Raw genomic sequence first — 14267 nt, 5'->3', positions numbered from 1 at the left:
GCTCATGTTAGCTTGCAGAAATGACTGTGACACACTCAGTAGAACTAGTTGACCAAATAAGATATAGCACCCATATCATAAGCACACCAGAAAATATTAGCCCAATCTGGGACCATAATTACATTCATGTTATTAATCTTATTTTATCATTTATTTATTTACCCTGCTGCAGCATGTCAGATAGACTGCCATGACAAGGATCTATTAGCCTGTTTGTGTCCCATGAGGGCTTAAATTTGTTCAATACAGGTGATCTACTGATGCTCACTACATGTTATTTTATAAATGAAGCTTCAGGCTTTAAAGTCTTCTTCCAGTCCAACAAATCATATGCACAACACACCATATATTCAATACTAACTTTAATACTCTATTAATTAAACAATCAATAATATTAATGAAGGGGTTGTCAGTCATTTTGTGATCGAATGTATCGCCAGAGCCACCAACAGCTGCAGGCCTGGGTCCACCTTTCCTTTGTACTGCAAAGCTAAAACTACTCCCTCTTCCAACAGCCATTAAGGCAGTAACCTCATCTGCATGAATGACTCATAGGGTGCCTCCTCACCAATGTCTTGCTGGAGACATACTGGACTAATGATTAATTCAATTGGACAATGGAAACTACTTTGAGGACTAAATCCAGGTCATTGTTATGTATGAGATAGAGATCGTGGGCAAAAGACAATTACCAAGTTCTGGCTGGAATTGTCTTCAGTTCCAGGACAGGCGTCAGCAGAAGTAGATGGACCACACAAATTATATTTTAATCGAGCAAACTTACTTCATCTTTTTGTCTTCCATGTTTCTGTGACTGGGCAGATTTTTTGGCACTCGCTTGCCAGTTTCATGAAGTTTTGGTGCAATTTATGGCAGAACTAAAACTTAAACTAGTCCATTACACAAGTTTCAATGTGTTTAACCATCGTTTCAAAACCATTATAATAATGTCTCCACATTACTGAAACTGGCACACTTTTACACAGCTTAGAGCTAAAGTTTTTTAACCCTGCTGTGGCCATAAGGAGAGAGAAATTATATTTTGAGACCACAACATGTAACCTGTTCCCTCAATATAGTTATTTTGAAGCCATAAGAAATAAGATGTTCCCTCAATAATCATTTGAAGTGAGAAGAGATATAACTTTATCTCACACTTTTTTTTCATTTGTGGCCTCAAAATAATTAAATTGTGGGAACAATGAATGTCTTGTGGCATCACTTAATTACATCAAAAGAACAAGTTGTATCTGATGGACATGAAATATATTATTTCTCTCTTGTGCCATTAGGCTTTGCAAAATTGACTTGACAAATTTAAGGACTCAGTACTTCAAATTAAGAGCCTATCAAGTTTATAATTCAGGAGTTCCATGTGTTTGTAATTAATGTGTATGTTGATTCAGCGTTCTCAACAATGAGGTACTAAATGGCATTCCTTTCAGTATTGTTTCAGCAAACTTTATATCCTGTTTTTTTTGTTTTTGTTTTTTTACTTAAGCTACATAAATCATTCAAAAATCAAGTTTGACACTTTCAAGGCTTCAGAACTTGCCACTTATCAGAGTTCTATAGTTTATCCTTGTGAATTTTTTTTTCACAAGGAAGTCGATAGAGAAAAGATTAAAATTGTCCAAAGCACACTCACCTTGAAAGCCTGCAAGTTATTTATGTTTTCAGCTAGAAATTTAATTTAAGCTTAAAGCAGTTGACGAAAATTCCTGCCGTTGATGATGCAAACAGCTTTCTGATATCTGCAGTAGTCCTCACAAGCTCTCCATTTATGTTCATAAAGGTTTTTGAAAGTTTCATGATGGGTGTGGACTGAGCTCACAGCTTGTCACAGCTACAGAGGGAAACAGACCGAGATTCTTTTTCTTCCTGAAATTGTCCTCAGAGCCACAAATTTCCTTCTCACACATAGTTTCTTTAATTTCGTGAAAAATGTTATAAAATATGGGTAAACCTTTTGTTAATATTATAACTAACTGAATATGAGTACAACTGCAGTCAATCATCAGTTATAACAGTGGTTGGAAACAACCTGCTATTCATCCACATTAGCCTGAATAAACAGTGAAGAAGAATCTAAATTAAACAAGCTTGATGATGAGCCTTGGTTCTAATAGTCACAGGGACGATGGAAAATGGGTTCAGTCATTAATGAGGAAAAAATGATGAGATTCCCTTAACGCATGGACTGAACTGAACTGTGTTCAGCTCACTTGTAACTATACAGATAATGAGTCATAAGCAACTAAAACAGGCCGCCTATCTTACATAACCCATGTCAGTTATTGCTGCAAATTAACTACTTGAACAATAAATGCGTGAAACTGGTAACCTTTGATACACTGTAATTCTAATTTAAATGCAATTCTTTCTTTTGTTTGTAGGTTACTGATCCAGGAACATATTTGACAAGATGAAAAAATTAATGAAAGGTCAGGTTTCTATCAACTGTGCGCATTGAACCATATTTTTACCGTCAGGTCATCAGTGTGGAAGTACATCTTCAATGACAACCTTTGACTTTCTCTCTGCCTGCTCTTCAGTCATATCAGATGTAGGAAGAGAAGAAGGAGGTGCTGGGGCACGCTCACTGTTTGCATGTGGAAGTGTGTGTGAGAATATAAAAATTCCTAGCATTAAATATCAGTGTTTATTTATAGTCAAATTCACCCTCTAAGGAGCAAATATTCATGGCTATTAGAGTTTAGATATTTGAAGTTCATATTTAGGTTTGTTGCATTAGACAGGTCAAAGGGGTCACTGTTGTGGCGGAAAGAGGTGGATAAGAGGAATCAGAGGATCGGGACACAGGTGTTGGGTGGGGAACATCTCTTTATTCAGAACAACCGTACTAACAACGTAGTCAGAGATATCTTCCAACATCACAGAGCGTGACATACCGTTTTATACTGAAGACAGGCTGTGTGTGTATGTGTTCGTGTGGCGTTCATCAGGCTTTCAGGCTATCTTGAAGTACGAGAAAGGAATGGGACATTCCCCAATTACTCTTATCTTGGACCTTGGCTGTCTGTACGTGAGTGTCTCTGTACCCTGTGTGTGTGTGTGTGAGTGTGTGTGTGTGTGTGTGTGTGTGTGTGTGTGTGTGTGTTGTTCTTCACTTTTTTTCCCAGATGTCTCCTGTTTTTGTTTGGTGGGCTGACATGTAGCGTCAGTACAGGTCATAGTGATGAGACTTAACTCTCAGTCCCCTATATCACCATGAAGAATCTTCCTGGAGGAGCAACTAAACACCTTTTGAATATACCTATGTACCAAATGTCACAGCAGTCTGGGAAGCAGCTGACGCAAAGCCATGCCCTACACTAAATAACAGTAGTAGTTGTAGTAGTGTTATTATTATTGTTGTTGTTGTTGAAACATCTGTCTTATCTGTGCTGATGTATATTCCCTCCCTCATTCCAGCTGAGACTTTCGAGGCCTGCAGTCATCCAGGAACCCCCACCTACGGGATCCCAAGCTCCAACAAACTCCACTTTCAGGCTGGAGAAACCCTCCACTACACCTGCCTGACTGGCCACCAGCTGCTGGGGGAACCTGTTCTCCACTGTGTCCCTGGACACCCATCTCAGTGGAGTGGGCTGCCACCTGTCTGCAAAGGTGAGGAATTGCAGGCTGCATAATCATAGTCTCTAGTTATACACAATTTATCAAAACCATGATCTAATTGAAGACAATCAGAAATATATTAATAGTGGAGTTGAGTGGGCTGCCACCTGTCTGCAAAGATGAGGAAATGCAGTTAATGTAATTACAGTCACTCTAGTGTTACACAGCTTTCAAAACTATGATATAATTGACAACAATTAGAAAAACATTATTAATAGTCACATTTTCTTATCCATATGTGCAGTAAAATAGTCTTATTGGGATGCATTTTGCTACTATCAAAATTTGAAAAAAAAAACCTTGCGATATTGACAATTATGAAGGTTTCTTTAAATAAAATATTAAAAAAACATCATCTTACTGAGGAGCAACTTGCTACATGACACTGCCTTAAATGTAATGAGATTGTCTTTAAGGAATTGGTCAGATATACGAAGCAGTATGTCAGTTCTTGCACTGTTTTACATCCATTTCAGGGTTTGTAGGGTTTGTTGTGATGCACAACATATTCATGTTTTGCATTCCTCTCTCACACACTAACAGCTAACTTTAAGTGAGATCAGCCTACACCAGTGCATATGCAAAATATTTTGTTGTTTTATGTTTTTGAAAAGAGACATAATGCAAGAAACAAATATCTCCTACTAGCAGGTTGCATGTGTATCAAAGCGTAACAGTTAGTTAAAAATTGATTAACACTAACGTTTTAAATGTTCAGCCAATTGGAAAGAGCTTGGGGTCAGTCTTATTCTCAACAAATCATGTTAAATTGTCACTCTGAAATCGTGGCACATGATTTGTTGAGAATAAGAGAAATCTAGAATATCAGTAGCCCTATATGCTAAAACTTCAATGCTGAAAACATGTCTCAAATCATCAAACCCAGAAATCTTCCAAATCAATGCATCTTTCCCTACCCTCACCATATTGTCATGATTTTTTGAAAATAATCCTAAACGCAGATACATTTAAGAGAAAAAACGCGTACAATGTTTAAGTTAAATCTAAGATATTTGTCTTTACTTTGCAAGTTAACTAAGAACTTGAAATGAGAAGACATTATTGCCACCTATTGTATTTTCCAAATTAAGTGAAAGTAGAGACTTACTTACCAGTGTGTCATCATATTTTTGCACAAAGAAAATGCTGCAAACCGAAATAATGAGGGCCGATTTAACAATGAAACAGTAGTTGTTTTAACCATATGACCTCACTAAGAAGCATCTCTTGAGATTTTGAGGAAATTACCTTCATTAGCAGCTCTAGTTTGCCCAGTTACCATGGAAATGTTGTCAATTTCTCATTTTCTGACTGACTCACTTCTATTTCTCACGTACAATTGCTCTTTTTTCAGTGACTATGTTCCTGTGGCAGCAATAACTAGTGACTTTGATCTAAGTGAAACAGTATTTTATTTTCAGTTTTCACATGAGTTACTGAATGTTGTCTTTATCTTCAGTTTACATGCTACAGATGATGGTTCAATTAATGACTGATAGGATGTAATGTGCATATACGCTTTCTTCAGTTTTTTCCTCTGAAATTTAAAGATTGTCCTCCCAAAAATGTTAGGTTTTCTTTTTAATGGCATTAAGTCAAGTGCAAACAACTTTACTATGCTCAGAGCTGGAGCGGCTCACCAAGCAGTTTGATATGTTTGTAAAATGTAGCTAAACTATGAGATTAAAGATGAGACTACATTAAGTACAGTTACAACACTCTGTAATAATGCATCTACTATTGGAATTCTCCATTTCTTAAATTTAATCATTGCATACTCTTTATGTGACCTTATTCATCTTGAAAGTTTTGATTCAGAATATTATTTTAATTGTGATGATGTCAGCATAGCATTGTCCGTGTAAAAGGAAGTTGGAAAACACACAATTAGATAAACCACCAGTTTATCTCCATGTCAATCCCAGATCGAACGGCAGAAGGCAAACACCCACATACCTCCACCAGATGACAAAACTATTTGAACAAAAAAAAAGAAAGCCTCGTACAAAAACACATCAGTCACAGCAAAAGGCCGGAGAGGAAAAGTGCTTTTTTGAACCGAAATGGTTCTGGATGTTGTTGTTCTGACACTTTGAAGAACAGTCTTCCAGTCAGGAGGCTGAAATAACAAAAGTGTGGCCTTTAGTTTGATTCCGGCCACTGATCAAAGCCCTGCAGGAGGACATGGCACTGGAAGGGCAAGATAGACACACTGCTAGCCTGGAGCAGCCTTTGTACCTGTCAGGATGCGTGTGGCATTTAACACGACAACTGTTGTGGATCCATAAATGACCTGACACTTTGCCGAAGCCACCTCTAAGCCCCGTGAAGAAGGGTTGCATGTTATTTCACATTTTATTTCATCAGTGTCCTTCATCACGGTGGAGAAATAACATTTATTATATTTATATTTAATTTAATTTTATCGGTGGTAAGAGGTTACATTTGATGACAGAAATGCGGCCAGATAACGTGTTTATCTGAGTTGCAGTAAACATTTTACTCTCTTGTTAATTTTGTATTTCACTGAGCCTTCTTGCCTCTCCCCTGTTCTATCCAGCTCACACCACAGAGGACAGATTAGATGGTGAGTTCCCCACACTGTCAGCCTATATTCATTGCTTTTTAGTGGGACAAATTGGCTAAAAAAATCAAATAAAATCAGTGGATTGTATTTGGAAACACATATTTCATCAAACAGGAGGGATGAGTGTAATATATTCTTTATTACTGCTGAGAGAAAAGGTATATAAGTCAAGATTTCAGCAAATAAGAAAAACACTTCACCCTGTATTAGTTAACTGAAGAGGCCGCATTATGCTCATTTGTTAGGTTCAACTACAATTACTGTACACTTTCATGATAAAAAACACATTATTTGTCTCATAGTATCCATCACTACACTCCTCCAATGCACAAGTCTGATCTCTATCAGCCTCACTGTCTACTACAGCAAATGTTGCAAAATCCCCTTGCCTGTAGCCATGCAACATGCTAATGCTGAGGTCAAATACTTAAAAAAAAAAACTTTAAACAGTAAAACAGCAATAAAAAATTGAGAAAACCTGCAAATTCCAAGTTTTAAGTCTTATAAAAGAGTGTGGCAGAGGAAAATAAATACATTTTTCAATATTGGTGGGGACATTTCCATCAAAATCAAATTGATACACTTAATCTCAATGTCCTCACACGGTGGGTGGAGATGGAGACTTGTGTACTGTGTCGCCATCAACACAGAGATGTTCATGCTGTGCTCCCACCTTTTCATGTAACAGCAGTAGGCAATGAGCTGGAAAGGGAAACCCCAAAAGGGTCTTTCCAATTCAGGTGTTCGTTTCTTAAATGTGGAATATTTTTGGCTGATCAGATTTAAATCAGGTGATAAATCATATATGTAATGTAATTGTCACTATCCAACAGTGTCAACAACAGAATTAAGAATGGGGGGTGCCCAAGCAGCAATTGCTGTCTTCATTCCCATCCTCCTCCTCCTCTTCATCATCATTTGGATCTACTTCTACTTCTCAAAGTAGGTACACATGCATTTGATATGATTCAAAGTCCACAATCTCCCTTCCACTGAACCCCCCTCCCCCATTATTGCATGAGAGTTGGCAGAATATAACAATGACTTCCAGTGTTTGTTCTTCGTCACTGTGTTCAGGGCTCAGAGGAAACAACTACGGCTCCCCTTGTCCTCAAACCTACCATATAAAAACATCACTGGAGAGTCCACGTTGGACAGCTCTGTGTGTGAGACAACGGTAAGACATTAGGTTGGTAATGGGTTTGGATGCATTTGTGTGTGTTTGTGTGATGGCAGTTTTCAGTTCAAGTTATATCTTACAATCACAAAAAGTAAAAAAAGGTAAATCCTCCAAAGACCACGTGCCAGGAGAGAGTGTGCTACACCTCATGTCTTTGTCAAAGAACTCCACCTTTTTGTGCAGCTACGCTGAGTACTTCTGGATAAAACTGCTATACTTGTCATCATGGCCCTGTCTTGTAAATGTGACTCTTTTTCAAGGAGCCAGTCATATATCAGATGCACCACAGCTTGCAGACACTCTGCACACCTGATTGTCTCTGTGAGTGATTGCAATGCCAACTTTCTGGAGAATCCCAAATTGTATTGAATTCAGTTTAAAGTAGGCCTGGAATTGGGCTCCATCTAACAGAAGCTGTTAGAAAAGGTGATGATACTCAGGGTGTTGTTGTCCCAGACTGATAGTGTCATGCACATGTCACGGTCCTTTTTCTACAGAATCAGCAGATACAGTGCCACATATGAACATACAAAGTATGAGGTCAAGCATCTTCCAGTTGATGAAAGAGTTGCAAGACTAAGTCAATAATGAAAAGCACAAGGGTGATGCTAGTCTATCCACGTCAGCCTTAAACACTGATTATATATTCAAGATATTCAACCTTTTTGAATACTGTTCAACTCTCTTGACAAATCGGTGAATTTTTTTCTGACACCCTGTCAAGATTTAGGTGATTGTAAGACTATTTTGACTGCACAAAACATCCAAAGTATCAGCATGTTGTCATAGAATGTCACAGAATCTATGAGATGTGATGAGATTTTTTTTTCTGGCGCTGGGAATGATGCATGATGTACTATATATAAATGTAACAATTTTTTTTTTATTATATCATACAATATAATTTCCTTCTACATTTTCTCCTTCCTCCATGCTGGTAAACCTGAAGAACACTGAGGTATGTTTATTGTTGTTTGGAATTCATTGCAGAATGTATACACTGAAATTTCAACCTTCACATTTCTACTTCCTATACCATCTATAATGTAGCGGCATGGTGGTTCGCACTGTCACCTCACAGCAAGAGTTTCTGGGTTCGAGTCCCACCTTGGGCACAGGATCTTTCTGTGTGGAGTCTGCATGTTCTCCCTGTGCCTGCATGGGTTCTCTCTTGGTACTCTGGCTTCCTCCCACAGTCCAAAGACATGCAAGAGGGGACTAGGCTGATTGGATACTCTAAATTGACCGTAGGTATGGCTGTGAGTGTGAATGATTTTCTGTCTGTATGTGTTGGCCCTGCGCTGGACTGGCGACCCATCCAGAGGGAACCCTGCCTCTTGCCTGAAAGCTGCTGGGATAGGCTCCAGCCCCCCCGTGACCCTTACCAGGATAAGCGTAAGATGGATCCACCATTATCAAGAATTGACAACAGACAATTTTGGGATGAAGCTTGGAATAAGCCATCCAATTTACCCTTCCTTACATTACTAATAATTTTGTTTCTGGCTTGCCCCATTAGGGTTGTAATTATTTTATAGGGTCCTATACACAGTCAACTACTTTTCCCAGCTAGCCTAATGCTCCTTTTTACATGAATTCAGAGAACACCAAATACACGAACATAGTCTGTTCATAGTTTATTAGTTTCCAACCCCCAAAATTCTCCTGATCTAATATATCTCTTATCGAGATCACATTTAGGCTGTTCTGCATTATGTCCTTTTATAACTATATTCTTTCACTTCCATGCACTTGAACAAATGACTCAATGCACCTTGCTGACAACACAACAAGTCTGTTTCCACATACACTAAAATTGTTTCTGTTTCAATTACTGTTTAAATTTTCTGTTTAAATTTTCTGTTTGGCTCTTGAGTTCACCTTGCCTCATCATTCCCAGTGTGTGTCCCTCTGTCCATCTGCGTTTTGGTCCACCTTCCTCCTCACCAACTCTAACAAACAAGCCATGAGTGAGCTCCATAACAGGCAATTGCTACCTCTGCAGTTACTGTTTTTCGAGCAAATATTCCACAGTATATTCTATATATTATACAAAATTACAGACCCCAGACATCAGTATGTGGAAAGACAGGCATAATAGTTAATAGTCTAATATCCATCTATTTTCTATACCGCTTATTCGTTAAAGGGGGGGGGGGGGCTGGAAGCCTATCCCAGCTGACTTCAGGCACCCTGGGCAGATCGCCTCTACTGATATAGTGTTCTCAATAAACTGTCCACAGTAAGGAGTCGGGCTGATGCTCTGATGTTGCTCCTTCAGCCCATCAGAAAGAGTAGGAGCTTTGTTTGTTCACTTATAAACAAACATCATGACGTTGATCACGTTGTTATATTGCTGCTTACCAATTTTGCACCATTACACTGTCAGCAGAGTTTGCTGATGTGGGCTGCTTTTGGCCTTGCTAGAAAAGGTCATAATGACAAATGTTGGTTTAGTTGGTTACAGCATGAAGGTTACAGCATGAAATCAACTTGGTTTAACCTTAAACCTGACTTGGTCTGCCATACAGCAAATCAACCAAGTTTTATCTTTATTCCAAAATACATGCCTCATCTGGTTGTCTCACATGACATGTGCATATTCTGCTGGGCCATATTACCGGTCTGTATCAGTCACTGCACTACTGACAAAAAAAAAGTTATACACAATGTCTCAAAAATCTTTAATAAGATTTCTAATATCAAGGCTGTAGCCCCCAACAATGTCATTTACTTGTATTTAGTTTGAGTTTTGTAATTAGGGATTAAAAAAAAACAACCTTTGCACTCTCTTTACAGGAAACAAGAGAATATGAGGTTTCAATCTGAGGACACCAGTCTCTGTTTTTCAGTATGGACACGTAAGACGCTTGCAGGCCTTTTCAATGCCCATCTCACTCACGCCTCTGGTGACTCCCCTGGGTTTCTGACACCTCCACCCTTTCCTCAGTACACTTGATCTCAGTTTCCCTTTATTTACCCAACAGAGGACATCACCCTTCCCCTGGAAAGGCTGGGCCACCCCTGGAAGGGCTGGGCCACCGGATTATTTTTCTAGCTCTTCAGCAGGAACGGTCCAACAGCAGAAGTTTTTACTGTTTTTAATCCTGTGCTCGCATCCTAAGGACTTTCAGGGCAAAGTAACACCACAGAGGGTAGAGGGAATTAATGCAAAGCTAGTGCCATAAAACTGCATATAACCACAGGTATTATGTTGTGTTATACATTATACACTACATATCTTCAATCACTACTTGTAGAACAATGGTTCATGGTAATGTAAAGGGGGATACAGCATTTGCATTGAGTAAACCCCAAAAATGCTCAATGTAATATTTGAAGAAAATAAATCTGAGTGCGCCTTAGATACAAGGCCCTTACAGAGAAGCTTTCACATTGAAGGGGAATGTGCTTGTTTGCTTTCTGTCCTAGACAGAGATTAGAAGATGGTCATCAATCTTGTATCTTTGTAATCACAGCTGAGCCCTGCACTAAGAAGCAGGATATGATTTAATGGACTTTCTTCAATTTGTGTGGTTTGACAAAGCTCAACCACAACAGTCAGGGATCACCAGTACCACAAGGGTGGATATCACCTTATAACATCAAGCTAGTGATTCCTCACTTGATTGGGACATTCACCTGAAAGGGGTGGAACCAGCACTGGATAACCAATCACCAACCCAGAGAGTAGGTGATCTGCAAATTTCACTAAATAACTGTAATCTTTCACAAATATGAAGACGATAAATCCATAATGCAGGCTAAACATAACATGTTTGCTGCAGCAGAAAGAAGAGCTGACAAAAGCCCCACTTGTCTCACATTAATAATAGAAATTTTGGTGTCATGGTTTCATTCTTTCAGCTGCAGCTGTGTCTTAATAAATGTGCCAGTTGTGTGAGCAAGTGAGACAGTCTGTGAGAGCCAGACTCTGAGAGTTCAAATATTTCCAAGATCCTGCTGTAAAGCTGCTCTTAAAAAGTAGTTGATTTCTACAACAGTTCTGTGAAAAATTCTTGCGTTATGAAGTTCCTTTAAATTAGAATGTAAATATTCTTCAAAAAGTAGAACAGCAACAGGTAATGACAGCTGTAAAAACACAGCAGATCCAAAAGCTTCTATGACACAGTGAAATGTAATAAAAGTCACTGCACACATTACCTCAAGATCTGACAAAGTCAAAAGCTAATATGTTTAGATTTGGATTTACTTTTGTATGGAATAATTTTGATTGATGTTTTGAAGAATATTTGTGCCGGAAAATAAGAGACTATAGTAATTAGCATTAGCCGATTGTTTAAAGGCACACTGGATGGCATCTGATGTTGAGCTATTCTTTATTTCATGTTTAAGTGATCAAATTTGCAAAATCTGACTTCTTTCCTGTGATGAAATAAAATGCAGAGCTTGTTCAAATCGACTTTTATCATTAAACACCCGCTGCACCATTGCATGTAGTGGCCTGGCTCTACCATGGTATCCTCACAGTGGTGACAGTATCCATCCATTGTGCTTGTAAGTAGTTGTATTCCAGTGATACTTCATCCCAAGAGAGTTTTTTGCATTACAAGTACCACAAATAGGTGTCTTGAACGAATGAGAATTTTTTTTTCTCTCCTCTGCATTACTTCTTTGACTTCACAATGCAGAAAGAACCAGCCAGGTATATTTAATCTGAAGCTAATGTCACCACTTAGCCACCAACACAACAGCAAAACTGTCCAAAAAAAGTGCATTTACAAACTTTCAGGCACATCCTCCAGTGTAATCAATGTTTTCTTCATGCTGTTGTTTGCTAACTAAGCCACAAACATTTAAATCTGAGCCTCAAACTAACTTTTACCATTCTGGATTGGTGATACTGTGAAGAGGCACAATCAAGTTGATACAACCAGCTGGATGCACTCAAGGCAGTGAAAAGGTTACAGTTTGTTTTTAGGTCAAATCAAAGTGTTCATGGATGACTGATCATACGGCTGGGTAAGGAAGATATGGATCATCCCAGACAATGTGCTTACGAGTTTGTTAATGGACATTTTTGCTGTTTTTAACCATCAGTCCCCAGTAGCTTCAAACTAAATAAATGTGACTGGCACTCTGCATTCACGCAGAGGTAATGCAGGAGGAATTTTTTTTTTTTTTTAAAACGACAACAAAAAACTATTTGGAAACTCAAAGCACCTATTTGTAGCATTTCAAAAGCACAATACTGTTACTGGGTGAAGTATCAGTTCACCAGCTACCATGTCTGTATGTGTTGTGTCAACAGGGTGGGTGTCATGGGTTTTTTCCCCCCTGTGGTATATTCTTCTATATGAGGTAAGTCTGACACTGAGAGAGAAAGCAAATGGGTGCATTTCCCCCCAATCTTCAAGTACTTGATGGAAAAATAGCATTAACGTACTGTATAAAGTACTACTATTTATCAGATTATTAGTATCTTCCCTATTTCCTCGACAATTTAGTCCAGTCCCAGGAAGAGCTTTGAAGTTTTAACTTCTACATAAGAGTTTCATATGGTTTCATATATATTCATATGTAACATGCTGAAATAAATCAAACATCCTGATTTCCTCTCAGTTCATCAGCACCATGTATGTTATGTTACAAGTCACACAGCTTTTGGTAAAAACCCATGTGTTTCACATTCACATGGTAAAAGGAAAACTGCGCACCAACTGTTGGTCATGTTCATTGCCTGTTTGGAGATTGTGTCTGTTTTTCCAACACACAGTATATATTGTTGTATGATAATATGTATTCTTGCAAGCTGGTGTGATGACAATGATAATAATTAACCTATTTTTGATTCATTGTACATAAAGTTCAGATTACTTCACAAACATCTACAATAAAAGTTATTGTTCAGAAAAAATGTGTCTCACTTGTTGAAAAAACAGTCCCATGAATTGACCAGCTCCTTTCTTCCCTGGTTGTCAAATAGTGACTTTTTTTACGCTCACAGTAAACATGAACAGCTCTGTTTCATAGCTGTAGAATCAAAATAAACAGAATATGTTCAAATCAAAGCTTAACTCAATTGAATTCAACATGCGCATGATCATATCTATGTTCTCACCTCAGACTGAACTTTCTGAGATACACCTCTCTCCCCAAGACAAGCTTTCTGTTGACTGGATGCTGAGTATAACAAATAATAAATACATTGAATAAAACAAGGCAAATTCATGTCTAATCCACACAGCAATTGCAGTAGGTCGCCATCAAAACAGAGCAAAATTATTTCGTTAGATAGAAAGGAGAGTGCAGCTCAATTTGTTATTGAAATTCAAATGAAATTTTGAAAAAAAAATCATGGTACAATTTGTATTCTCCAGATGTAAGTAAAAATGCTTGTTTGGTAAAGAAAAAAAATAACATTGTCATCTGAAAGAGCGGGGGGGGGGGGGGCTGAAAAAAAACACCAATAGGTAATGTCAAAACATCTTTTTTGCATATATTCAGCCATGTAGCTTAAACCCCTTTCTTTCTCCCTGTTTATCCTCTCAGGAATACATGAACATCAGCAGTAAACAGATGCATATATATATATATATATATACTTGCAAACATTGTATCACTCATCAATCTATGGAAATAGAAATGGTCACCACAATTCCTCCAGCACATTTTGCAACACAACATGAATAATTCCGCGTACAGTTCTCCATGATAATTGGTGTGTTCGTGAAGGCAAACACATACTTGATGGATCTGAAATGAGTTTACATGTCAACGACCTCGACCGTTTATGATTCTTGACTTCAATTTAAACAAAGCACTGGAACAATGTAAAATATTCCCTGTTACATGTAAAAGCCCAGTCATTATTTGGGATGTACTTCAAAGTACAATCCA

General features: G+C 38.2%; 1 protein-coding gene across 1 annotated transcript in view; it reads left to right on the top strand.

Moving 5' to 3' along the window:
• Nucleotides 1-7603, top strand: part of LOC147254531 (seizure protein 6 homolog) — a 200563-nt gene extending 192960 nt beyond the window's left edge. The window contains exons 13-16 of the mRNA XM_086216175.1: nt 3436-3630; nt 6200-6226; nt 7060-7168; nt 7304-7603. Coding sequence (XP_086072301.1) covers nt 3436-3630; nt 6200-6226; nt 7060-7168; nt 7304-7415 — 443 coding nt within the window. The 3' untranslated portion in view covers nt 7416-7603. The remainder of the gene's footprint in view (nt 1-3435; nt 3631-6199; nt 6227-7059; nt 7169-7303) is intronic.
• Nucleotides 7604-14267: the final 6664 nt, after the last annotated feature.

Source organism: Aulostomus chinensis, chromosome 10, assembly GCF_037954235.1.
Source record: "Aulostomus chinensis isolate RoL2024-O1b breed Wild chromosome 10, RoL_Achi_v1.0, whole genome shotgun sequence".
NCBI lineage: Eukaryota > Metazoa > Chordata > Actinopteri > Syngnathiformes > Aulostomidae > Aulostomus > Aulostomus chinensis.
This window is presented reverse-complemented; position numbering and strand designations above follow the sequence as displayed.